The sequence below is a fragment of the Cygnus olor genome, chromosome 2, assembly GCF_009769625.2.
Source record: "Cygnus olor isolate bCygOlo1 chromosome 2, bCygOlo1.pri.v2, whole genome shotgun sequence".
Lineage (NCBI taxonomy): Eukaryota > Metazoa > Chordata > Aves > Anseriformes > Anatidae > Cygnus > Cygnus olor.
Window position 1 is genome coordinate 48,178,955 of NC_049170.1, and position 27,039 is coordinate 48,205,993.

General features: G+C 35.0%; 1 protein-coding gene across 3 annotated transcripts in view; it reads left to right on the plus strand.

Moving 5' to 3' along the window:
- The window catches only part of RECK (reversion inducing cysteine rich protein with kazal motifs), a 61,124-nt gene that overhangs the window by 24,988 nt on the left and 9,097 nt on the right, over window positions 1-27,039 (plus strand). For 2 of the 3 annotated variants that reach the window (XM_040549833.1, XM_040549834.1), the window contains exons 6-18: window positions 630-677; window positions 8,995-9,028; window positions 9,922-10,119; window positions 12,643-12,910; window positions 14,319-14,498; window positions 15,452-15,664; window positions 16,425-16,561; window positions 18,186-18,326; window positions 19,207-19,395; window positions 21,238-21,360; window positions 21,855-22,026; window positions 24,079-24,271; window positions 26,418-26,628. In XM_040549833.1, the coding sequence (XP_040405767.1) occupies window positions 630-677; window positions 8,995-9,028; window positions 9,922-10,119; window positions 12,643-12,910; window positions 14,319-14,498; window positions 15,452-15,664; window positions 16,425-16,561; window positions 18,186-18,326; window positions 19,207-19,395; window positions 21,238-21,360; window positions 21,855-22,026; window positions 24,079-24,271; window positions 26,418-26,628 (2,107 nt within the window). Of the gene's footprint in view, window positions 1-629; window positions 678-1,696; window positions 1,739-8,994; window positions 9,029-9,921; window positions 10,120-12,642; window positions 12,911-14,318; window positions 14,499-15,451; window positions 15,665-16,424; window positions 16,562-18,185; window positions 18,327-19,206; window positions 19,396-21,237; window positions 21,361-21,854; window positions 22,027-24,078; window positions 24,272-26,417; window positions 26,629-27,039 lie in introns of all 3 variants that reach the window. The other variant, XM_040549831.1, reaches the window with a different exon arrangement.

Below are 27,039 nucleotides of genomic sequence, written 5' to 3' on the forward strand. Positions count from 1 at the left end.
CTTGAGGGAGTTTTACAGGCATTTTGAAGAAGGTGCTATTATAGGTCCAAGGTCAGATTTTACCATGGTATTTTAAATTACTGTAGGGGGAGATGTCTAATGTAAGTAATAATAGTAATTTTTAATATCTGATGTGAAAAAGGAACAGGAGTTACTCTACAGAAGAAACTGGTGTGCACTTTGAAAGGAGAATTTTGGCAAATTGTTTTTACAATAGGAACTGTAGGACTGCATGTTTTAGAAGGGAACAAGACACAAATGCCATTGAGCATGGAAAATGGTGAAACTCAGTGCTCAAGGTCTTCCATTTCCTAAATGTTTCCAGTATTCCACCTTATCCGGTAAACATTTGATGAAAACTAACTTGCTTTGTGTGTGCATCCAATACCAACAAACTTGGTGCAAAAATAAGAAAATTGGGTCTTTAATTATATGTAGTATTGACAAAGTTGTGGTTTCTGCTTTTTTTCTTGAAACTTTAAACGGATTCTTTAGGTTTTTAGGAAGGAACATTTAAATAGATCATGGATCCGTGATTGCCATAGTTAACATAAGGGTAGAACAATTTTTATTTTGCACCATGTTTTTATTATTTTCTGCCTGAAATGGGGAAATTTTCTGTTTTTCAGGCTTCTTCAAAGAATGATGTTTTAAAAGTCTGCAGAAAGGAATATGAGGTATGTATGTGTGTGTGTGCATATATCTTATTAAAAGTCATCTGTTTTATAAATTCTGTGACAAGTGTCATGTAGAAGAGGGAAAGTCTAGTCTTCTCGTGTAGTAGTATGTCTGTATATACTCACTTTCATCCGGATGTAAATTGCCTCTCTGCATTTTTTGTGAAGTACAATCACTTTCTGTGAAAAGGGGCTTGCCTTTTTTTTAGACTTGCATATATCTTAATTTGATTGATAAAGATGCAGCTTTCAAAAGGGAGACATGGATTCTAAATACTTTGTTTAATAGGAGTTCTGATGAAAGTAGGCATTCATTATCAGGAACATTTTGAGTTCTGTAATGGGAGATTCGGCTTAAAAACGACCTTAAAGAAATAAACGCAGGAAAGAATAATCCTTTAAGTAGTCTATCCTAATATATATAATTCAAAATGAATAATTTTCGTTAACATCAGTGAAACTGCGAATGGTAGCAGTTATTTCTATTGTTTTACTCTTAAAATTAATTGTTAGGATATTTTCAGAATTCTGCCTTCATCTGTATTCTTTTTAACACATTTTGTAGAAAAGTTATTTTGCTAGGACTTTTTCACTTTCAATATTTCTTAATTAAAAGCCAGATTCCTCCTCCTCCTGCACACTCATCCATCCCCTTTCCTCCTGCCTACCGCCCTTAATTAGTTAGTCCTATGTAAATTCAGCTCTTAATAAACAGTCCAGGTTATCAGACAATTCTCTGTTTTCTTGATTTGGGCAGAAATACAGCAGTTTTCCTGTTTTCCAAGAAACAATAAATTCCGTTTTTTTTTTCCCTTTCATATTTCTATCTAAATCTACAGAGTATTTTCCTAGATTCTTCACTGTTGAAATTAGCATAGTTTGTTCTCTTAAAAATGAATTTTAAGTAGTTCTGTCTTCTCTCATGCTGTGATATGCTATACTGTCAACATCTGTAAACTTCTCCTCTATTATGCTGGTCTGTTTCCTTCTTTTTTTTCTGGATTTCTGCATTGCTGTAGGAGGTTGGCCAATATGTGTTGAAGGAGAACGGGAAAGGAAAGGTAAGAGATTAAAGAACACCTACAAAATGGTGATAGTCATCTTATTTACTTTCCTAGGCCTTTTTCCAGTTTTTTATCTGGAATTTTGGAAAGTGGGATCTTGCTGTTATTGCACAGAAGACCTTAGCTCTTTCTACCTGTGCAACGCCAGAAGAAGAAAAGGCAGAAAAATTATGGAAGTAGATATCAGTTTTCCGACTGGTGAAGAAACAAAGAGAACTTTTTAAATGAGCACTAGGAGCAGTAGATACTGATACTGTGTTAAGGAGAGAAATGAAGTATGTGCAGTGGTAGATCTTCAGTTATTACATATTTTTGTACAAAAATAGAACTTCCTATGTATCTAGGCTTATAGGTACACATAAAAAATAGTACTTGCTATGCTCTGAAGATACCTATTGCAAGTATAAAATTCAGGGAAGTTTTGCCGAAGGTATGAGATTTGAAAAGCTGCTTCTGGAAGGAACCTGCACTTTTTTTTTTTGCATCCTAGCCATTTTTCATTTTTCCTCCTTTTTTTTTTTTTTTAGTTGATGTCTTGGTAAATGTGGCCTGCTCCTTATGTAGTCTTCTGAGTAGCTTCTATATCTGTGACTAGTACCATACTTTGTTTTCAGTTGGGTTGGTTAGGGAAAAAATGAAGAACTGGGAAGAGAGTGCCAAGTTAAAACACTAAATGACAAATAAGATCAGAAACTGCTTGTGAATCACATAAATGCAACGTTATACATGCTGCGTTGCCTTTTGCTTAAGAATCCATATTTGAGTCACTTAACATGAGGATCCAATTTGAGAATTAGTTTATTAATAAATTATTGAGGTATTAAATATAATAAAGATATAACTTGTAAGTAAAAGCTAGCTGAATTAAGACAAACAAAGGTGTAAATCCCTTTTTGCAAACACTGTGATAGCATACTAACTCTTTAATCTTATACATTCACTTAAGGATTTCACAGAGAATTTACAAAATCTTCTTGCAGTAGTTGACTGAACTGTCCATAGTACTTTTCTGTGGTCTTTAGAGATCAGGGAAGCAACTTCATGACATACACTTCAGCTTCCCACTAAGTCAGTGAGAACAAAGAATACGGTAAGTCTTCAAGGGTAAGGCACAGGGTTCAGAGCAGTGAAGGAAAAAAACCACAAACCTCCAGATAGTTGTTGTCACAAAGTTAGAAGTTGCTAAGCAGTGTCTCAGACTGTGCAATAACAGAATCACTTGAACACTGATGTGCCAGCTTTTCACAAGATTAATTAAATATGCTTTTTCTGCTGATCATATTTTTCTGGATTACTTTTACTGTAAATGTTAATGTAGCTTGTGATTCTTGTCATTTGGAGATTTTACGCATTTTAGAAATGGATCATGGTGTAATTATCTGTTCATTTTTGATCAGTACATTGAGGATTTTAAGCAAGCCCTATTAAGTGTCTTTTAATTTCAAGTAGCACTGCATACAGAAATTTTTAAAAAATAGCACAACATCCTTGAGTAGTTTTTGGATGTTATTAGACATTATTTAGCTTCCTTTGAAAGATGTTATCCTGTTATTCTTTTTCCCATCTTCTGCTTCTCAGATACTCATTTTTGTCATGTTCCTTTTCTCTCTAGTTCTGTGCATCTCATCACCTTTATCTTTCACTACTTCTTCCAGCTTTCTACTCTCTTGCTCTAAAAAGAAGGTAGGTAATAGTCAAAGAAGAAGAAAGAAGTGGAAGCTGTACGGATTGTATGTAGGATTTTCTGATTTTTCACTTTTAAAAGTTTTGTGTGAAGTTAAGGTTCTTTTTTGAATATAACAAACAGAGTATGCACTTGGAGGAGTAACTGAAAATAATTCATAATGCTTGAAATAAACTGTGATAAGTTTATTACTGAGTTTAAAATCACATTTATTTCTGTTGTGCATGGAAACAGGAGAGCTAAAATTTTTATTAGATTGCAACTCTTGAGTCTTTACACTGCATACTGAGTTTACTGAGTTCCCCTGAGTTCTCCTCTCTGCACATTAAGGACTTCAGTTCTTACTTTTCTTTTTTTGTCTTAAATAAGGCATTATTCAAATGTTCTATGTTATTTCACTTCTGTTCTTCAAGCCTTTTTTTTTTTTTTTTTTTTTGGACACAGTGGTGAACACTTTTGATGTCCCTGGACTGTAAAAAGGTATTTTTGCTCTCACAGGTTTGAGCAGTGTTTAGTTTAATTTGGCTTGTGGTTTTCCAACAATTTTTAAATACAGAAACTTCAAATGCAAAGCCTGCAGCTTCAGTTGCTGCAGTAAGTATTCAGAAATGTATTAATTGTGCTACACTACTGGCAGGTTTAATCCTCCAGGATCATATGATCCTGCTTTATGCTGAGGTTTTAGTGAATTTTGGCTACTGATTAGCCCTTCTGAAAATATGCTGCGAGAAGTTTTTAACCCTTATATAATCGTAGGGATTATTCACAGACAATAGATTATAACTCAAGGTTCTGTTTAGAACATAGTTCAGTGAAAGGTTCCAAAATGGTTTTAATGAACCCCTAAAGCACACAGCTTGTTTGTGGCTTCTGGAAGTACTGCTTAGGAATTCTGGGCAGACTTTGACTCTGTATACCACACATTATAGCTAATAATATTGTGATCTTCTATTGCGTTTTGTTTCCGTTCCGTACAGTTCAAAGAAAGTTGATAAAAAAAAACAATGATCTTGCCAAAAATGAAGTTCCAGTGATTAAGTTCTAACTTACTGTGCTAGTGTTTTCATTTTTTTACTGTTTAACGTAATTGAGGAAAATCTTAGCCTTAATTGTTAATTTTTGCAGGTTTTAAAAAAAATCTAAACAGATGTCCACCATCATCTGAAACTTCAGCTGCGTCCACTAAACCTTAGTATGTTAGCTTCTGACTTTTAACTTGTACTGATAAATTCTAAGTTTAAATGAAGTTGAGAAAAGATTAACAGAATTTAAAGTGCTTTGCTCTGTGAGAGTAGCAATGAGTTTCCTGCTATATTTTTAACTGAAAGTAATATTTCTAAATTAAGATGTCCTTATTTGAATACGATCTGTATTCAGATACTTAATGTGGTTAGTTTTCCCAAAACAACAGTACTAAATGTATATGTCCACCAGAGTTAATAGAATACAGATACCATTATGATTTTCAGGAAGAAAAACAATAATTGTTGAGGGGGGGGGCGCTGTCGGGGGAATTCTCTATATTGTCTTGTACAAAAGAACAGCTTCACTGTTATTTTTCATTCAAGAGGCAGCCATTTGGAAAAAATGGACATGTGATATGAAAGCATGCCTTATGATGCAAAAGACTTCTTTCTTTTTAGCTCTGTTTGTATTTGTGTGTTTTGGTTTTTGAGCCGTTACCTGCAGCTGATGAGCTCCAAAAAGAGCGAAACCAGTTAGGTCCTGCAGTACTGGCTATGGTGAGGAAGACTGGAAAGTGTTCTCTGCTAGATAAACTTAAATTGCCTTTTTCAATTTCCATAATGCATCTGTTTTCTCAAGGCATAGACTTGTTGGTGGCTGAGGTGTTGGCTGAGTCTGCCTGTTACTTTCCATTCCTTCTGTTTGTAGTCTCATTTGTTTTGATGGCCAATTTCAGCAGTTGTGTGGTGTTTGTTTTTTTTTGAACAACCAACTGAAGTATCTTTAAGACTTCTCAGATGAGATCATTTTACAAGTAGAATAAATAATTCTGCATTTGTTCTTTAAATTTCAATATTACCATCTTTGTTCACTTAATATTTTATTCATGAGTTGAAAATGGAGTTTTGGGGGTAGGGAGATTATACTATTGGCTTTTTATCCTCATTTTCACAGATCTTGGTGACGTAGTTTTTCCTTTAAGGCAAATATCCTTTTCTGCTCTTTTTGTTTGTTTGTTTGTTTGACTTTACATATGTCTTTGTTTTATCTTTTGCTCTTGTTTTTTCTCTGTCTGTCTTTTCTCACAGTTCACTGTTTCAAGAGATTTTGGTAGGCAATTCAGAAGGAAGCTTGAATGGGCAGAAAAGTTGCTGATATCTTAAATATGATTGCTGTTTTATAAAAGAGATAGGGGTTAACCCTGTATTCTATAATGAAGTTACAGTTAGTAACTCAAGACAGACTATGATGGTCTAAAGCTGTTATTAGCTTTATTTACAAACAGAGGACTTACATTAATTTTTCTAAGATTTTCTCATGTCTGTATAGCTATGCTTCTCGCACATGTACCTGTATTTTCTGGGAAACTGAACAGTTGTCCAGAGCTACATGAAGAGCAAATTCAGCATCTTAATTATCACTGTAACCTGTGGTGGCTACAGGTTACAGTTTCACAATATGGTGAGTTGCTTCAACAATTCAGTGCAGCTGAAGTTCTTCTAGTCTTACAAATACACTTTTGCGTACCTTATTCTGGATCTGGCATCTTGCAGGTCCTTCTAAAAGATTATTTAAATTGCTAGCACAAGAGAAAAATGCTTGCTGCAGGGTTACTGGGAAAAATCAGGTCATGAAAAGAAGAGTAGAGTCAGAGCTGGTGTGAAGGCATACACAAATTATACAACCATAAGCATGGAGAGAAGAGTTGAAAACAAAATGGAAAAGGGAAGTAAGACAACCTCCTTTTAATTGCAGTATTAGCATTATTACAGTGATTCAGCAGTCTGTGGAATGGCAGTTTCCAAGTACAGAAGGAGGATTGATTACCTGGTATGGGGATTGTGTCTGTCTTAGAAAAACAGAAAGGTTTTTAAAATAGGTAGAAGAGGATTATTTTGTCTCAACTTGAGCCCTTTTTCATAAGAGAAATACTGGTACTCCATAATCTTCTCAACATTCTTCTCTATTTTTGTCTGTGGTTATAAACTGAGCAAAAAAGGGTCAGTGATCCGGTTATTCCAAACAGCTTTTTAATAACTTATTTTATAATATTCTACTTTTAATAATGTGACAAATCTTACCTGAGTTTATAGCAACTTTACATTGTCATTCTACACATTGTTAGTGCTAAATGGTTGTATGTTCAGTACTTAGGCTGAAGTCTGTCTGTCATGGTTATACCTTTTCAGCAGCCTCTACTGTCTTTGTGCATTAATTCATACACAGTTAGTGTTGCTTTCTGCCAGGCTGTTTTGTTCACCATGTTCCAGTGCTTGGTACAGGATGGGTGCGGAATCTAATTTCAGAAGCTTCTGAGGACAGTCAGTCTTGGATCAGACTGATGTTGGGTGTGGCAGCAGTTCCTATCTTGACCGTTTTTTTCTTCTTTAATACACCAAAGGTCCCAAAGAAGAAAGTACAGTGCTATGAAAATGACATGACCCTGTAGGCGATAGTACACATCAGTTCTTTACAGATGTAGGATGATGATTTTGTGTACACACAGTCATAAAATGGTTTGAGTTGGAAGGAACCATAAAGATCACCTAGTTCTAACCCTCCGTGAAAGGAAACATGTTGTGTTTACGTGAGTTCCCAGCTCAGTGTAACCAAATACGAGCAAGCTGCTTCAAAGGAAGTCCTCAGCTTTCAGATGTTGCAATTACTGGTTATGGTTAACTCATAAAAATGAGTTAGCCATGGGGAGATTTAGTTACTTTGATACTGACTTTGCTTTGCTCTGTAATCCTACCTAGTAATCCTACCTAGATTAGACTTCAGGGGAGAAAATAAAGATGCTGCCAAATCAGATTGACCCAAATGATCTCCAAAAACAATGCAAATAAAGAATTTGAATTGGGGGGGAGGGAAAGAAAAAAAAAAAAGTAAAAAAAAAAAAGTCCTGCACTCTAAATTATCTCAAAGACAAAAAGAAAAATAGAAAATATGATTCTTAATACATCTTCACTTAAAAAAAATTAACATTTCCATCTGTTAGTAGCAATACAAATTTTCACAAAAATATCACAAAGATTATTGGGGATAACCCACTTCTCAGCAATGTAGTAAATATAAGTAACTAGCACAGATGAAAATTCTCAAGAATTTTCATGACAGTTTCTCATAATAAAAATACTGTTCACTTTTCCTTTCTTATTTTAGACCTAGACTTTTTTCAATATTAATCTGATGAACTCTTTGAATATTTTGTTATACTTAAGTAGCAGTGTCTAACTTGTTTCAAAGTGAAGCAAAATATCTGCTACTTTGCTAAGATCAAGTTCTACAAGCTGTTCAGCTTGAGACAACCATTTTGTTTTCAGACTTGAGTGAGGTTGGGTGTTTTTGCTAGCTGGTGAGCTACCAAGCTGATGTTAGGTCTGCATTTTGAGGTCTTTTCTTTAAAGGTTGTAGCACATCTTGGTTTAGTACAGCAAAACATCAGATTTTAATCCCATACTGTGTAAGGATCAATATTACAGTGTTTGTTTTATTGTCTAGATGTTGTGTAAAATACAAATTTATATAATATTGGTGATAGGGGAAACAAAGGTGATCAGGAACTTTATGAAGATGTGGATTGTGTTTTGTCACTATGTTAATGGGTTTGATCACTTGATAATCATGTTCGAACAAGTGTGGAGAGTGTTTCAAATTTCTCTTTTTCACAATCATGTAATTTTAAAATATTTCATAACTGGTAGTTGAAATTTTAGAATTTCAGCCTCATGGCTTCATCTTTCCACTGAGTTCCAGAAAGTGTATAAGTGCTACCTGTTTTCTCAAGAAGAGATCTGTTTTTAATGTGGGGAAGATGATGGTTGTTCTGGGCAGGAGTTCGATATATAGTTTTTCAGTTTACTGTCCTGTCAATTATAGTCCTCTGAAACCAAGCAATTGGGTATATGTCTTCCCCCTTCAGTATTTTAACATTTTGTATAACTCCCAACTGTACCATTTGGGTGCTATAGTTTGCGTTTGGGTGTAGTTTGGGTGTTGATAGCATGCATTAGATATTAATTGCTGTTTAGTTTTTTGAAATTTTCTGTTTGCATGTGTGCATGTGCAGAGTTCTTTTTTCTCCACATAGATCCCTTAAAATTATCATACAAAAACATTTTGTTACATCCAGTTCTGTTTTTTCTATGGTGATCTAGCAGAATCTTCCTATTACTTGAATATATTTCAGTAAGAGTGTACACAGAACTTAGGTGACACCTGATCTTTTCTTTCATTTAGTGTTTCTGTATAGTGTTATTTGTTCCAATTAAATTGTATTAGATGAACAAAAAATAAATGTTAGTTCATGATAAGAAATGACTGGGCACCTAAATGTTTATTTGAAGTTTTCAGGCTTGTAATGCTATTTTTGTTTTGATTTCAGAATGCTCTCTTTAGTTGTATTAACAGAAATGAAAGTAAGTATGTAATGAATAGTTTCTTTTTTTCTTTAAAATGTAAGAACTTCTGGAGGTGTACGTATAACAAATCACATGGATTCAGTTCCATAGAACGGCTAGCCACATGCATAATTATTTTTGTTCAAGTGATAAGAGGATTGGACTGTTTATATAATTGCTGTAAATTTTTAATTTATGTATCTGTATTTGTTTTTTCTGCCGTATTTTGAAGATTGCTTAGAAGATCATTTCTCCTTCTGCTTTATTCACTTGATGACTGTTAAGTAACAAAATTGAGTTAGATATAGGTGAAATCTTGCACCATACAAGTGTCCTGTTGCCTGATGTCTGTCTACAGAAAATGAAATAGCAGGACATAAAGAACTCAGTGTCTCAGAATTAATTTCAGTAATAGTATTTCTCAAGAACAGTGTGTTTAATAACAGGGAAAAAATATATGAATCACAATGATTTAATCTCTTTTTTTTTTTTCTTGAAACAAATTTTGGGATACTGCTTTCATACTTATTTGCTTACCATTGGTATTTGTCTACTAATTCAATTATAAGACAAAACTAGTTACTTTAAATAAGAACAAAACATCTGAAGATAAAATTCAGCTGGCTTGTTTGTGACTTGAACTTGAATTCGAGATGTATTTAGGGACTTTTTTCTCCAGCTAAACCAGAAGAAGATGCTTTGGCTAGTTACAGATATTTCCACTCATTCTGTAGGCAGATTATTTTAATGGAGTTTAGGAGAATTTGGTCTTTTGTGTTTTGTTTTTTTTTTTGTTTGTTTTCTCCTCCAGTAATATCTTGAGCATCATTGTGTGGGTTACAGACATGCCCACTAATTTATTCCTCTGTGTAGGAAACCATAGATTTTTGTTTGTTTGTTTGTTTCCCCAGTGGGGTCAGTCTGTTGCAGTTATGCAGGTCATCATACAAACTGCCGGGAATATTGTCAAGCAATTTTTCGGACAGACTCATCTCCTGGTCCTTCACAAATAAAAGCTGTTGAAAATTATTGTGCAACTATTAGCCCTCAGCTAATACACTGTGTGAACAACTATACCCAGTCATATCCAATGAGAAATCCTACAGATAGTAAGTATAAAATTTTTTTCTTTTCTGAAAATTTTCTTTAAAAGTTTGAGGACTGTATAATTTTTATATAAATTGTTATTGTATAAGTTTATTATATAAACTGTATTGATACATTTCTATGTAACGTAAATATATTAATGTATGCAATAACTTTTGTTTGTAGGTACATTACTAATTTTTCTATTTCATTTTTGTTTTTTTTTTAATTCTACATGTCAGTTCCATTCAGAGTTGATTCTGTTTGCATTTCAAAGAAGTGATGTTATTTGAAATAGAATAGAATATAAAATAGTTTCAGTTCAAAGGCACCTACAAAGATCATTAGACTACTGTGGGGCTGACCCAAAATTGAAGACTATCATTATGAGTATTCTCTAAATGCCTCTTCAACACGGACAGGCACAGGTCATCAAACATTTCTGTAGGAAGCCTGTTCCAGTGTCAGTGTCTGACTACCCTCTCAGTAAATAAGTTTTTCCTGATGTGTAGTCTGAACCTCTCAAGCTGCAGAGTTGAGCCATTACCACAGATTTTGTCACTCGATACCAGGGAGAAGAGATAAGCACCTCCCTTTCTATTTCCCCTCTTCAGGAAGGTGTAGAGAGCAATGAGGTCACCCCCAACATACTTTTCTCCAAGCTTAAACCCAGTGTCCTCAGACGCTCTTCATAGGACGTGCCTTCCAGCTCTTTTACCAGCTTTTTGCCCTTCTCTGGCCACTTTAAAATATCTTGATATCCTTTTATATTGTGGAGCTCAGAACTGCACACAGTATACAGGGTGAAGCCACACCAATGCTAAATACAGATCACCTGTTTTGACCAGCTGGCTGTGCTGTGTTTAATGCACCCCAAAATGCAGTTTGCCCTCTTGGCTGCCAGAACACACTGCTGACTCATTTCGAGCTTACTGTCAACCAGCACTCCATGATCCATTTGTACGTGGCTGCTATCCAGCCACTCATCTCCCAGTCTGTACCCGTGTCTGGCATTACTCTGTCCCAGCAGTGGAATCTGACATTTGTTCTTATAAATTTCATGACATTGCTCCAATCTATCTAGGTGCCTTTGCAAAGCCTCTCCTCCCTCAAGAGTTTCAACAGCACCTCCCAGTTTAGCATCACCAGCAAAGATTCAACTCCTGCATCTATATGATTGATAGAAAGCACTGAACAGAACTGGCCCCAAGACTGACCCTTGGGGAACACCACTAGTGACTGGCTGCCAACCAGATATAGCCCCATTCAATCTGAGCTCTACCATTCAGCCAGTTCATCACCCAGTGTAGCATGAGCCTGTTGATCTCACAATTGGACAATTCTTCCAGAAGGATACGGTGAGGGACAATATCAAAAGCCCTACTAAAATTATTATCTACCATCTTACCTTTGTCTACTGTGTGGATGATCTTATCATTGAAGAATAACAAATTAGTGAGGCAGAACTTTCTGTTCATGTTGACTGGGCCTGCTGATTCCATTATCTATTCTTTAAGTACTTTTCAGTGACACCCAGGATAATCTTCTCCATAACTTTTCCAGGTACTGAAGTTAAACTAACAGGTCTATAATTTCCAAGATCTTTTCTCAAGCCCTTCTTGTAAACTGGGATAAGGTTGGCTATTTTCCAGTCAGTGAGGACTTCCTCAGAATCCCAAGACCTTTGGTAAATTGTTGAGAGGGGTCCAGCTATAACATCCACTAACTTCCTCAGTACTACAGGATGAATCCCATTAGGCCCAGTGGACTTAAAAATATTCAGCTGGTACAACTGGTTCCTTACAATTTTGGTGTCCACAAATGGAAAGTTTATACTCCCTCAGTTACAGTCTTCCAACTCAGAGGACTGGTCAACCCAAGGGCCTATCATTAATATTAGACTGAAGCAAAGAAGGCATTAAATGTCCCTGCTTTTTCATCATCCCTATTTGTCAAGTGAGTATCTTCATCGAGTAATGGTCCAATGTTTTCCATAGACAACCTCTTGCATACTTAAACAGCCTTTTTTGTTATCTGAAATACCACTGGCCAATTTTAACTCTAGTTGAGCTTTGGTTGTTTGTGTTTTCTTCCTGCAAGTGTGAACTGCAGCTTTGTAACCTTCCTGTGTGGCCTGACCTTGCTTAGAAAGATCATATTCTTTTTCTGCTCAAGTTCTATGAGTTCCCTGTTCAGCTTGTCAAATGCCCCACTTGCTTCACTTGCAATGCACTGAAATTGCCTGCTCCTGCGTTTTTAGAAGGTGGTTCTTAGAAAGTGACCAGCTCTCATGCTCTCTCCCCTAAGCCCTCAGAAGCAGGTTCCCAGGGGACCCTGCTACCTAACTTTCTGAGTGGTTTGAAGTTTGCTCTCTTAAAATCTGGGCTAAGACCTCTGCTGACCATTTTTCTTATTTCACCAAAAACTTAATTATTTAAAAAGAAAGGAAAAAAACTCCTATAACATTTTTCTTTGAAGGCTATTATGTAGCGTATCCTGGTGGTTGTTATATGCTCGAGAAATAACAGTTTTTAATTCTTCAACAGGTTTGTATTGCTGTGATAGAGCAGAAGACTATGCTTGTCAGACTGCTTGTAAAAGAATTCTAATGTCAATGAAAACAGAGCTTGAAATTGTTGATGGACTTATAGAAGGCTGCAAAACAATGCCTCTTCCTCAGGATCCACTTTGGCAATGTTTTCTTGAGAGTTCAAGATCTGTTCACCCAGGAGTCACTGTGCACCCTCCACCTTCAACAGGTCTTGATGGAGCTAAGCTCCATTGCTGTTCTAAAGCAAACTCTTCCACATGTAGGTCAGTATCTCTCTACCTGTCTTTCCAATTGTGAAAATGCTTCTGAAGTTGTTTCATGTCAGTCCTTTACCCAGATCCTACTGTGTGAGTATGTGTGAAATGAGTTATGTGAATTCTTAGAAAGGAAGCAGGTTTAGGTAATCCAATGGGTGTAACATTATGTCCAATACTTACTACTTATCTAAAAAAAAATACTGTTCTATCAGAGGAATCGCACTTTTCTCGTTTTTAGAACTGGTTTAATTTAGCAGACACACTAAGTTTAATAAAACCTGTACCTTATCTTACTCCTGGTAATATCCAATATTGCAACAAGCTGAAGAAGCCTTAACCAGATGCTAATGAGAGCCAAGGGTACAATGAACAGTACAAACTGTCTTCTGTTTGCAGCATGTTATAACCCTAGCAGTATTCTGTACTATATACTGTTTAGATTTTTATCAATAAAAAATAACTGAGGGTATCCGTTAATTAAATAATGAAGGTAACTATTCCTACATAAAAAAAAACAAAACAGTAAAAATAAGTGTTATTGGGGCCTTTTTAGTTTAGTGGTCATCTGTCTGCTTTAAAAAGATGATTATCACATTTTAAATTCATCAATTTAACATTGATTTTTTTGAGCAGTTACTACTGTTTATATTGAAGTTTTCATTAACAAAGCAGCAGACCTGACTGCAACAGGATCTTACAGTCAGCTTCATTTTAGAGCTCTAGAATTATATTACATAGAACACTGTAGCATCAGACAGTTGATACAGTATCTTTTGCTTATATTGATCATCTTTTTTTAATTGTTCCTTCCCTCACGTTTTCAATATACAATTAATTTTAATAATACAATGAGGTTCCACAACTTCAGTTGGGTTGGGGACAATTGTAGTTTGTGGGATATTGCTGTGAACAAAGTGGACCTGGGTATTGTTGACACCAGAAAACATCTCAAACAAACAGTACGCCTTTTTCAAATATCAGGGCAAAGGAAGAAGTGTTTTGTTTGTCAGTCTTTTCTGTAGCAGGAGTAGGTGTAATCTGAAGTTGAAGGATGGGATTAGCCGTTCATTGTTGTGTCAACGTGATTTATTATATGGCATTAGTTCAGGTTTTCTGAAAACTCCAGCAGCATATTTATGTTGGGTATTACAGTTTTATATTCAGAAGTCTTTCAGTCTTACTAGTTTAAAGATTTGCTAGCATTCTTAAGCAAAACTGGAAAATTTAGAAAACAGTGGAGAGTAGTTCCTTACTTTGAGCACAACATTTGTATACTCCTGCAGACTGTGTGGGCGCTAACATGTTTCTACAGTGAGTGTAGACTGTTGGGATCTGACAGAGACTATAGTCTCTGCTATAGCTGAACAACAACTGCTTTTTTCATTTGATCTTTTTTCTTATATATTTTTTTCAGAGAGCTCTGCACAAAACTTTATAGCACAAGTTGGGGCAATTCACAGAGTTGGCAAGAATTTGATCGCTTTTGCGAGTATAATGCAGTTGAAGTTTCCATGCTGACCTGTTTAGCAGATGTACGTGAACCTTGCCAGCTGGGATGTAGAAATCTTACTTACTGCACCAATTTTAATAACAGGTAAGAGAGAGAGACTGAATATTTTATAAAAGGAATTTCTGTGCTTTGATTAAAAAAAAAAATTCAGTCTTGTTTTGAGATTGTATATAGCTGTCTTTCTGATATTTTTTCAGATAATTTAAAAAATCATTTTTCTTTAGAATAAACTTTTGGAATTATAGTTAACCAACATTACAGAACTTATTAGAATAAAAGCTAACTCATGAAATTGTAAAATGTCTCATATTACTAGTATATTCCTCTGTCTTAACATATTAATAGGTCATAATTGCTGCAATATTATATATTATAAATAAGGTAAAAATGCTTGTTGAATTTACTTGTTACTTGCTAACATTTTCCTAAGAGGGTTCATATGTCTTCCTTTTGTTTCCTTATACTCTGTGGGGGAAAATGCGTAATTTAAAAGTGTTGTCTGAATTTGTAATTGCAAGGTTACGAGCTAAATAGTGTTTGAGTTTCAAAAGTACATTTAATATTTTATCAGTTAGCTTTTAGGGATCTCTGGATTTCTTTGAAATACCTAACAGACATGCCACTGTATTCTCAGTAGTAAAGTATATATGTGATAGATGCAGCCTGGGCAAAAATAAATGATAAATCAACTTGCATTAGTGATTCACCAAGAAACATTCATACAGATTTTCAGAATGTTCAAAATACTTGCTTTTAAGTCAACTTCTTTCAGGTATGAAAAGCTTAAATGATATTTGATCTAAGAGAGAGTTGAAAATGGTATTTCAGCCTTGAGCCTTAAAGAGCTTACTTTCCTTAAAGATAAAATTGAAACTGATTTTGGTCATGCTTAACTGTGGAAGGGATTCATGTCTTTTTTGACACAAAAGGGAAGCCATATCAAGGTTGTAGAATTCATATGGTGAAAGCTAAAATATGTGGTGTTTGTTTTTTTCTTCCTCTTATATACATGCTATATTTTAACTTCTTGTTTTAAGACCAACAGAACTTTTTAGGAGCTGCAATACACAGTCAGACCAGGGAGCCATGAATGACATGAAGCTTTGGGAAAAAGGGAGTATTAAGATGCCATTTATAAATATTCCTGTTCTTGATATTAAAAAATGCCAACCAGAAATGTGGAAGGCAATTGCCTGCTCACTTCAGATTAAACCTTGCCACAGCAAATCTAGAGGAAGTATTATATGCAAGTAAGTACCATGGAAGAAAGCAGATGAGAGGTTCTGCTAAGGATTTTAATGAGAACTGAAAAGCTGCTGTAGGACTGTGTATGACTTATATTAGGAAGACATGGCACAGCAAACGTGGGAAGAACGTGAGCTTGCATAGTTGCTGTTGCTTGAATTTCCATCACTGTAAAGGGAAGATGCTTGCCTGCTAATGACATGGATGTATGCGCTTCCATTGTGAAGTTTATTTTTATTTTTTTTGACTCTGTGTTGTCTATAAAACTCTCTCTTCTTTTTTGGCTTTTGGACCCATTGGTGATTTTAACTGACAGAAGGCTCTGAAAATCACAAAGTTTGCTTTAAAGAAAAAATAAATTTTGAAATAGATGATTGGGTAGAAAAGAGACCAGTTAATAGGTACGGGTAGAGAGATACGCGTTTAATCTGTATTAAATGTTAAATCAGGGAAATGCTTGAAAGATACATGCATAAGAAGCCATAGAAACAAAAATCACCAAACCCAAAGTAAGTAAAGTTTAGTGTAATAAATAGTTCCTGTCTTTGTACTGCAATTTTGTTCCTACCTCTGCTACTCTTTATATGCAGGGATATGTGTGTGATTTTTATATATATACATATACGTGCATATATATATATATATCCATCTCTTTTGAGGCAGTAGAGGAAAGATATGGATTTGAGAAAGGGAAGAATATTAATATAAGACCTTTTTTTTTTTCAAGTGATGTTCATGAAGTTCTGTTTGTTTATTTATCTGAAGATCAGATTGCGTGGAAATACTGAAGAAATGTGGAGATCATAATAAATTCCCTGAAGGCCACTCAGCTGAAAGTATTTGTGAGCTCTTATCTCCAACAGATGACTTGGAGAACTGTATCCCTTTGGATACATACCTGAGTAAGTATCAACATACGTAGGCAACAAAACTAGAAACCAAGATACGTTGAACACTTATTGTTAGTTTTAATAATTTTTGTTATATTTCAAATGAAACTGTATTAAATGTGAAACATTGTTTATTTAGTATATTAGAGAAAATTGTGTTGTTCAAATTGCTATAGCTCATTACATTTATTCCTTCTTGTACTGGATATATGCGGCGAGGTTTTTAGTAGCAGTGGAGGCTGCAAGGGCTGCATGGGAGGAAGTCAGGGACTGCTCTGTCCACAGCTGGCGCAAAACAAAGCTTAAACTAAAAGAGGGGAGATTTAGGTTAGATGCTAAGAGGAAATTCTTCACTCAGAGGGTGGTGAGGCACTGGCACAGGCTGCCCAGAGAAGCTGTGGATGCTCCACCCCTGGAGGTGTTCAAGACCAGGTTGGATGGGGCCCAGGGCAACCTGATCTAGTGGGTGGCATCTCTGCCTATGGCGAGGGAGTTGGAACTGGATGATATTTAAGGTCCTGTCCAATCCAAGCCATTCTATGATCTCACCCGACAAAAAGGTACTGAGCAATAATAAAACCACCAGCACAATTTATTTACAGAAGAAAAGGTGGACAATGCTTGGGAGGGCTGATATCAAATAAATATCACTTAAACAATAGCATAATTTTGAACATAAATTGTTGATGTACAAAATTATGCCTTTTTTTCTGATATATAAACTGTGTTAATGTTCTTTAACTGTGCAATTAGAATAACCAAAAAATACATTAGCTACTGGGGTAATAGAACATGAGCTTAGTAGGCATGTTAGCCCTCAATGTGGAATACAAATGTATTAGTAAAATTTTATCTTAGTTCTAGATTTTATTAAATGCATCTTTTTTACATTCTTTTCCAAATCTGCTCTTCCCTTTTACTGATTCATATTACATACTTATATCTGTAGGACTTAAACTTTTTTATTGTTACAGGATCTATCAGTTTTAGACCTTCCAAATTAAATTTTGTTATTTCCGTCTTAGAATCCCACAAACTTTGAAAATAATAAAATTTTGTTTAAAGCTTCAACTGAAAATGTGTCTCAACATGTGCATATTGTTCCCAGAGAGACAACGTATTAAAGCTTTGGGTGGTTCTTTCCATTTAGCTGCTTCATTTCCATGTTGTCTTTCCTTTCTTTAATCTTGTAACAGGACAATATTGCTACTGAGTTACTCAAGGGAAAACAGAACCAAATTCTGTCAATGATACCAAAGTTGGTTAAACATCAAGTCTACTTCAGACCTACAATTTCTTGATTATTGACTGTAACACTTTTCTTGATTAGATTACTGGTCATTGTCAGTTTGTATTTTTGTCATGTATAAAAAATTCTTGGGAAAACAAGATAGGGAAATAATTTTTTCTTACGAAGAAACACTTTGGATCAGTGTTTCCAGGATTGAGTACTAAGCTTTTAAAGTAAGTCTACAAACTAACTTGTCATGTCAAGTTTTTAAAAGTATAATTAAAAATAAAAAAGATTTCACAGAGTTTTCAAAAATAGGATTTTACTGAACATAAGAAATGCCTTGCTTTCCTGAGGAGAAATAAACATCATTTAAATCATATATATTATATATTCTGTTTTCAGGCCCAAGTTCCTTAGGAAACGTTGTAGAAGATGTTACACATCCATGTAATCCAAATCCATGTGCAGCTAATCAGTTATGTGAAGTAAATAGGAAAGGATGTCAGTCTGGAGAATTGTGTCTTCCATATCTGTGTGTACCAGGTAAGGGATTTGAATTTCTGTTTGCCTGAATTTTGGTAATAAAAATGTTACTGAAATTTTGATGAAAGCTGTAGAATAAATTGCCGATATTCCCAAAAAACTATTATCAACATTATCTTGTCTTTTCAAAACCTGTAGCCTGCCTTGTAGCTCCTTTCATTTATTCATATGTTCTTATTTTTATTGTTGACTGAAACATAATGTCTCATTGGAAGATATATTACTTATTTTACTTCAGAAGAAATAAATGTCCAGACATGGTCTCTAAGTATCCTGCCTGCTATTTAAAATTACAAGCATGAAGTACTGAAAACACAGTGCAGCTTGCTGCATCTCAGGGCACAGTGGCGTGTATTGCCCTGTATTTCCACATCTTATTAGCCATATCTGCATAATTTTCCTTATTGGTGAAATGAATGGACACAATCTCCCTGAATTGCCTGCCTTGAAATTAATGAAAATTAGGATATCAGTCTTGGGAGGACATTCTGAGAGCTCTGAGAGTCTGATGAAACGCAGGGAGATCAAGGATATGTGTTTGCATTGGCAGCAATTCTGGTATTGTATTAAAAGTTCAAGATACAGTTTCTTAGGTGCAGTTGTTCCAAATCCCTCTTCATAGGCCAGAACAACTTCTCAAACTCTGTCTGGTAGTTCACAAGTAACCAGTTCAGTAACTAAGTAAATTAACACCCAAACTTTCTATTACCAGCTCTTCACTGTTACTACAACCTCTTACTTCACTGGATTCGGAATGCCCAGGCTCAGGGTTTGAGAAGCAAGTGACATGGCATATAATTTATATCTGCCTCTCCTTTTTTCAAGTGGCAGTTGACGAAATATTTACTAAATATGAACTTAAATTTCTCTTTGTACGTAGGCTGCAAACTCGGAGAAGCCTCGGATTTTATTGTCCGCCAAGGTACACTTATTCAGGTTCCATCATCAGCTGGTGATGCTGGTTGTTACAAGATTTGCACCTGTGGACACAGTGGATTGCTAGAAAACTGCATGGAAATGCATTGTGTTGACCTCCAAAAATCATGCATTGTTGGAGGACAAAGAAAAAGTAAGTTTCAGAACAATTATTATATCTATACAGGTCTTGTTCTTTAAGCAGTGAAATCTGGGGTGCATATGATGATCCAGAGAATCTGAATGCAGAGTTTATCAGAAAATACAAAAGTTAATGTCTGCATCCCTATAATACTGGCTTAATTCTTTTATATGCTGGAGGGTTGCATTATTTAAATCAATACCTAACAACAACTGTCTAAACCAATGAAAGTCCTGTGCAAAGCTTGTTCTTAGTATGCCATTTTTCAACAAAAAGGTCACTGACTTGCCTCACATGCCCTGTGTTTTATGGTATTTGATAATACCTAGCTTCTTTTTTGAGAGCAGAAGTTAACTTTTGAGAGCTCTGGGGACTGAGGAAGACAAAGGTTTGAGGGGAGCCAGTAGGCATCAGGGATGAAGCAAGAACAGTGAAACAACAGTATTTGTTCTAAATGTGCTGTATTTCTGAGATTTAAGCACAGTGTAAGTCACTCATCAGTTGCAAAATCAGTGATATTTTGTGTGTAAATCAACTGAAAAATATCTTGGAAACTTTTTTTGCAAACTGCTGACAAATTCCTTATTTCTTGGGTAGTTCTGTGGTTTAAACAGCTTTTTGTGCTACAGAGGCTTTCCTCTTCCATCCTCATTTGGTCAGCTGCCATTTGTCTGGGAGTACCTCTTCCACATTGCTCAATGCTGAGGATTTTACTTGTGCCTCTTTAGTATTTTACAAAAATTCTAATCATAGAATCATAGAAACATTAAGGTTGGAAAAGACCTTCAAGATCATCTGGTCCAACCATCACCCTACTAAACCAAAGTAGCAGGTAAATTTTGCTAGTAAGTCAACTGAATTGCTTCTTTGGAACTTCTGAAAAGATTATTTATTGAAACAAATGTTTGGAGTTTCCCAGCTTCACAAAGAGGTCACAGCAAGTGATTTCATAATTAACCGCATATCATCCACCAGATACATATATACAGATTGCCATATATAATCCTTCAACTGTACCTTCAGTGTAGAGATTAGAGCAAAATGTCTTATTTTGTAGGGCACAGTTACTTTTGTGCTTTCCTGAAGAGCCGTGTGTTTGCTAGTAGTCTTTAATAACTGACCTAGTTATGGATAAACTGGCAGTCATTAATATGAGTTGATTTTGTATAAGACACACGACACAGTGAAGGGCAGTCATATGAACAGTTCACAAAACCAAACTGGAATTTCTAAACTGAAGAAAAAATCCCTACATTTAGTGTTTGATTCTCAGATTCAGATGTTAGAAAGTTAGTGACTTAAAAGATGCACTTATTTTTTTTAAAGATGCAGAAATCAGGCAGAGTGCTCTATCCTTGAAAAGCAGCTGTGATGGTGTTAGTTGCATTGTTAAAGGCTCCTTTCTGAAAGCCAGTGGGTCAGCATACACCTCTGTATTTTTGTATTCTTGTACCGAATGCTTCTGCTGGGTTTCTGTTTGGCTTTGCTAGAACCTTTCTTGTTCCATGATTTGGACAAAGCTTAAACTTGAACTAAACTAAAACTTAAACTGTTTGCTGAGACTGAAATTAAGGCTGTAATGGACGTTTGCAAAACAACAAAGACATAATGAATGACAAAAATAATGAAGCATTAACACTTTCTACTTCTTGACAGAAAGTACACACCAAGGATAGAAGTACACACAAAAGATAGAATTTGCAGTTGTAAAAGAAACTGAATAAGGGAAATTAAGGGAACAATAATGAAAATGGTAGTATTTGTATAATACATCTGAGTATGTATTATACAGAAGACTATGTAGTCTTCTGGTATATTTGTAGTAATTGTACATGTTTACTTATTTATTTTAAGGTCATGGAACATCCTTTAATATAGATTGTAATGTCTGTTCATGTTTTGCTGGAAACCTGATATGTTCTACTCGTCAGTGCCTAACTGAGCATAGTTCAGAAGATGAACGTCGGAAGTTTACAGGTAACTTTCCAAACTACAGAAACTGTAAGGTTATTATTCTTAGAGTGAAGTTTAGCTTCTAAATTCTTTCTACAGTATTCATGGAAATAATTTGTTGTGAAGATGTTCTTTTCTAATGTTCATCCTGCACTTAAGAAAAAATGCATGACTTTGAAAAAAATCAGTACTGGAAAATTAAACCTCAGGTAATCCATGGAAATAAGTACAGAAAAGGTAATGCCACTGGGAATGAGAGACAAGGAGTTTGGGGGAAAAAAAAAAAAAACAGAAAGCTGAGTAGAATCAGCAAGGAGGCAGGGCACAGACTTCCTTTCCTACTACCTATAAATGTATACGTGCTACAGTATTGCTTGTTTACAGGAGGGAGGTATCAGGTTCAAGATATGGTATATCTTCACATTTGCTGGATGACTAAAATGGCTTAGTGACCTTTTATCTTCTGTCAGAGAAAATACGCGTGCACCAAATTCCTGTTTTATGTGTTACTTTTGCAGGTTTACCGTGTAACTGTGTAGATCAGTTTGTACCAGTATGTGGTCAAAATGGGCGCACATATCCAAGTGCATGTATAGCTCGATGCGTTGGTCTCCAAGACAATCAATTTGAATTTGGATCATGTATTTCCAAGGATCCTTGTAACCCTAATCCTTGTAATAAAAATCAAAGGTAAAAGCAGAATGTTTTTAAGCTTTTCTTTGACATCTACTCATAAAGCAAATATACCTTTTTCCTTGGTGAATGTATTGTATAGTCCATTGTACTTTTGAATACTCCAATAAGAACATCTGTTTGAAGTAGCTACTTTTTATTTATCATAGTAATGGACTGTAATAACTGCCAATTTTTGATTCTGTTTATGTAGCACTATATCATTTAAGTTCATTATGCAGATCTCAGTTCTAGCAAGAAAACAGAACTGATGTATAATTTCAAAAATGGGAGAATCAAATTTTGTTGAAAAAGCAATAAATAATTGGACATTTTACTACTTTGTTTCATATTTTTCTTCCAGTATTTACCAAAAAACCAAAATCACTTGAATTGAATATTTAGATTCAGTCTTGCTTATTCCGTCAGTAATCTGTGCTTTTTATTTCTGAAATGGGAAAATTTTTAGCACTCTGGAAGACTTAAGTTTCTCTTACGTAATTATATTGATATCTTGTTAAAGCCATGTCTGTACAGTGAAACATTAAAACAAAACTTTGGTTTATACTACTGACACAAGAAAGTCAGACCTTTCTTACAGAAATCAATGTCTGCGGCTTTTAATATTGGTCTCTGTTTTCAGTTTTCTTAGTGTTGTGTAATCCTTCAGTCTCTTTGAATTTGTACATGTTCTGTTTGGAAAGAAAGCCACCATAAGAAGTTGTGTAATACTGTGCTTTCATGAAAACTAATTACAGTATTTTTTTATTTTTTTTCCTGCCCATTTAAATGCCTTCATACAGAAAACTGCAGAGAAAACAAAATAGTTCTGCAGCTGTAATTGTAGCTGAGGCATTGAAAACTATCAATTTTAAAGCTGCGTTGTTGGTATACATTCTTTGACTTCTCTATTTTTAATTTTGAAAGTATTGAAAGGTTTTCCAGATTTACGGAATAATTGTTATGCTTAGAACTTCAACTTGTTGTTTCATTAAAGACCGTACATGTATTCTGGGTCAGTTTGATATTGTAGCATAAACTAAATGTGTAAAAGCTCATTTTAAAATTGAAGTGCTTAGAATATGTTTAAAATCTTACATTCCACTTCTATTTTTAAAGCATTTAAATCTCAGAATTTCTGAGTCTTTCCTCACATAAAATGAAAATGTGTAATGCATAAAACAGCAACACTCAGATTAAGGACATATTTTACATGATTATTGTAATTTGTAGGAAAAAGGAGATTGTTAGAAAGTCATTTGACCTTTCATCAGTCTATTTTTCAAATTCTGTTGGCTGTCATCTCTTTAGTAGAGGGATGTCTTGCAGGACATACGGCAAACATTTTGGAGATAAGACCGTGGGAAGTACGCATTTGATATAAAGGGGAAAGTACTTCTGGTGGTTTTTGATCTTCACTTCTATGAATGCTTGAGAGGGGTGACAGGCCAAAAAGGAAACTATATTAGTAGTGGATTTTTCTGTTTCTTTTAAGTCATCCCCAAGATCAGATGTGATATAATGTACTGAACCTACAAAGCTAAAATACAATTAGATATTTGTAATTGAATCCTCATAATCTTTTAAGTCTTGTTTTCATTACTCTCTCAAGAGGGGGTTGGGCTATACCTCTATAATGTAATCATTTTCACTTGCAATTCATTGCAGGTTTTGGTGTTTTATCTAGTTTTCCTTAAATACACATTTTAAAAGCGAAGCTTGGGAGTAGGTAAGAAGTTTATTCAAGACTTTCTGAGAAATCCATACTCAGTAAAATACTTGGTAAAAGATTAATTTTTATGGAACCTATAGCTGTGTGCACATACATTGACTAAATGTGGTGTGAACAAGTTCTAGGTTTGTAATGAACTTGTAATTGTCTAAATTGTCTAATCAGAATGTTTTGTCACATGCATTTCCTTCAGTTCTGCTGAACCAGTGCTCTATAAAGCACTTGAAAATATTTCACTGTTGTTTTTTTTTCTGACTATTTTGAGAGGGTTTGTTGGTTGGTTGGTTGGTTGTTGTGTTTTTTTTACAATGACATGAAATTATTATGACTTTATGCAGGTGCATACCAAAGAAACAAGTTTGCTTGACTAGTTTTGGAAAGTTCAAATGTAGCCAGCATGAATGTGTGCCAAGGCAATTAAATTGTGACCAGACACGGGATCCTGTTTGCGACACAGACAACGTGGAATACAGTAACTTGTGTACTTTGTACCAAAAAGGAAAAAATTTAGCATATCGAGGACCGTGCCAGGTAGGAAGTGGTTCTAGCAATATTAAATCTTCTTTGTTCTTCAGTGTTCCACTTTGCAATATTCTGTTTTTATAGTTTATCAAAAATGTTCATAGATTGTAGTCCTTTAGAACTGTAATTTCAACTAGAATAAAAAATACTCTGCACAAAATGATATTCAGGATTTTGTCAACTGTTTCTTTCCTTTAGTTAACAAATGTCTCAAAACCAAACAAAACCTTTGCTTCTGCTTTCTTGGGGGAAATACTCTGATATTTGTATTAAGTCTTCCTATATTTTTCACTACTACTGCAAGCATACCTCAATGCAAGCTTTAATTAAAGCAGTTCCTTGGCTAGTAACACCAATTTTCACCAATTTGAACTTTCTGTAAATGAAAATTAATGCTTGTTTATTTCTCCATTACAGTAAATCTAATTTATTCAGAAAATGTCAGGACAATTTGACTTGCATGTTCAATTCCCCTTTTATCTGCTTAAATAGTGGAGTTAGAGGCTCAGAGTCACTGCTGTCTTGGCAGCAACAGGCTTCCTCTAGCAAGTCTTTAGCATTTTGTTTTCGTTCTTCCTTTAGCAATTTCATTGTTCACAATACTCCAAAGCTTTTTTGAGACTAAGCAGACTGTAGTATTTTCTTTAGATAGTCTGGATTGAATTGGTCTTCATATTAATCCCTCAGAAGTATTAGGATTAGGTTAGTTCTTCCATCCCACCATTCCCTACAGTATTGGTAGACAGGCTGTTTCTGTCACTCTACAGACAAACTAGGAGCTACTGTTTTCGAAGTCACTGGCTTTACCATTGATAGGCTGGTCATTTCCAGATTGTTCTCAAGTGATGAAGATGAATTTGAGACATTCTCTTGGTCTCAACTGATGAATGTTCATAGAAATACAGAACCCTTGTTGAGGGTTTTTCTGTGTAATAAATGCACTTTTTATCCACTTCAGGTTTCTGCCTTTCTGTCTGTCATCTTTTTTTTTTTTTGCCCTTTTTCAGCAACCTCATTACGTACATATAATTCTTCTCATAGCATATCAGATACCTCACGAGATACTGCTCTTGAACAGTAAGAACTGAAGGATATTGCACAGCTGTTTTTTTTCTACAGCACTTACATGTCTAGTTGCATCTGTGCTCAGAAAGTCTTTAACACTGGTAGCTTTAAGTTTTTACTCTTACAATTTTCCTTTAATTAATGGGGAAGTAGACTGCAAGACATGAAACTGCTTGTAGTGCTCACATTTACTTGTCTTCTATTATTTCTGTTATTAACTTCAGTGTGTAACATAGAAACTGTAATTGTCTTGCTACTTTAGAGCATGCACAGTGATGATAGAGGTATGGTGATTTGCTTGAAACGTTAGTTTAATAAAATATTTAGATATTAGCAAGAAATTATGGAATGAACTGTGTAATTTCACAAGAATTGGACAAAAGCATATTCATACCTTGTCTGTGAAGAATCATCAGTTTCATTTATTTCTGTCTGTGTTCAGAAGCATAAGTTTGTTGGCATTTGACTTGTTGAATGTGTTGGACAAATATATCTGCATAGGCAAGATAGGAAGAAAATTACATTTTTCTATGATTTTTATGTGTATTTGAATCAAATGAAATGACATACTAGATATGCTTTTGGGAAAGAAAATGGATACAATAAATAAATGTATTTTTATAGTTGTAAAGGTCTCAATAATAAATACTTTTGCTAGAGGTATCTAGTAATAGATTATATTCTTTTGAAATAAATGTAGACGTAGCTTCTCAAATAATGTGTAAGAAATGCATGCGCACACACTAAATTCCAAGAACACATTGAGATGAATAAATAGTTTAATAAGTTAAATGAAATTAGTTGTATTATTTAAGCATTAGAACAGACCTACAATTTGTCTTCCCCAAAACATGTCTTACTGTACATTTCTCAGATTCCAGCTTAGATTATTCTTTAAGTATTTATTCTCTGTATTTATTACTTGTACATAAACTGGCAGTTAATTTACTCCAGATTTACTAACAGTATTATCAGCAAATGAACTTTGCCATGAACGTTGTTCTTCCTAATGTTATAAAATGCTCCTTATTTTTACTTGTAGCTTGTAGCATGAACAAACTGATCTTTAAAACATTTCTGTGTGTTTCAGCCATTTTGCAAATTGGTAGAACCTGTATGTGGACATAATGGGGAAACCTACAGTAGTGTCTGTGCTGCCTATTCTGACCGTGTGGCTGTTGACTACCATGGACATTGTCAGGCTGTAGGTGTGCTCTCAGACTATAGTTTTCATACAGAGTGTGCCTTCGTGAAGTGTCCCCAGCTTTCTGCTACTGCCTGCAAACCAGTCATTGCACCAGGTATGTTAATTCATTGTTGAAGTTTACTGCAGATAGGAGAGAGTCTCCAGGCTTCATGTATTAATAGGTGTATATTTGGAACTAAACTTATGCTGTAAAATACTGTATTCCATTACGTCCTTGAGACATCTAAGAGAAAGGATGAAGTGGAGGTCTTTAGTTAAGGCTAGAACAAGACAGTGTCAGGACTCAGCAGAGTAATTCCAAAGTGGAAAGGCTTTTGGTTTTAGGAATCACTCTCCTTCAGTCTTTAGAAATGTGTGCAGCTGTCCTCATAGGACCTGTTTTGGTGAAATGAATGAGGTCTGTGGTGTCTAGGGTAGAATGTCAGTGGGAATTGGATGAGTAATTTTTCAGAATTGGCAGTGCAGATACCACATTGGAAAGCCAAATTGTCTTCAAAGTAAAGTT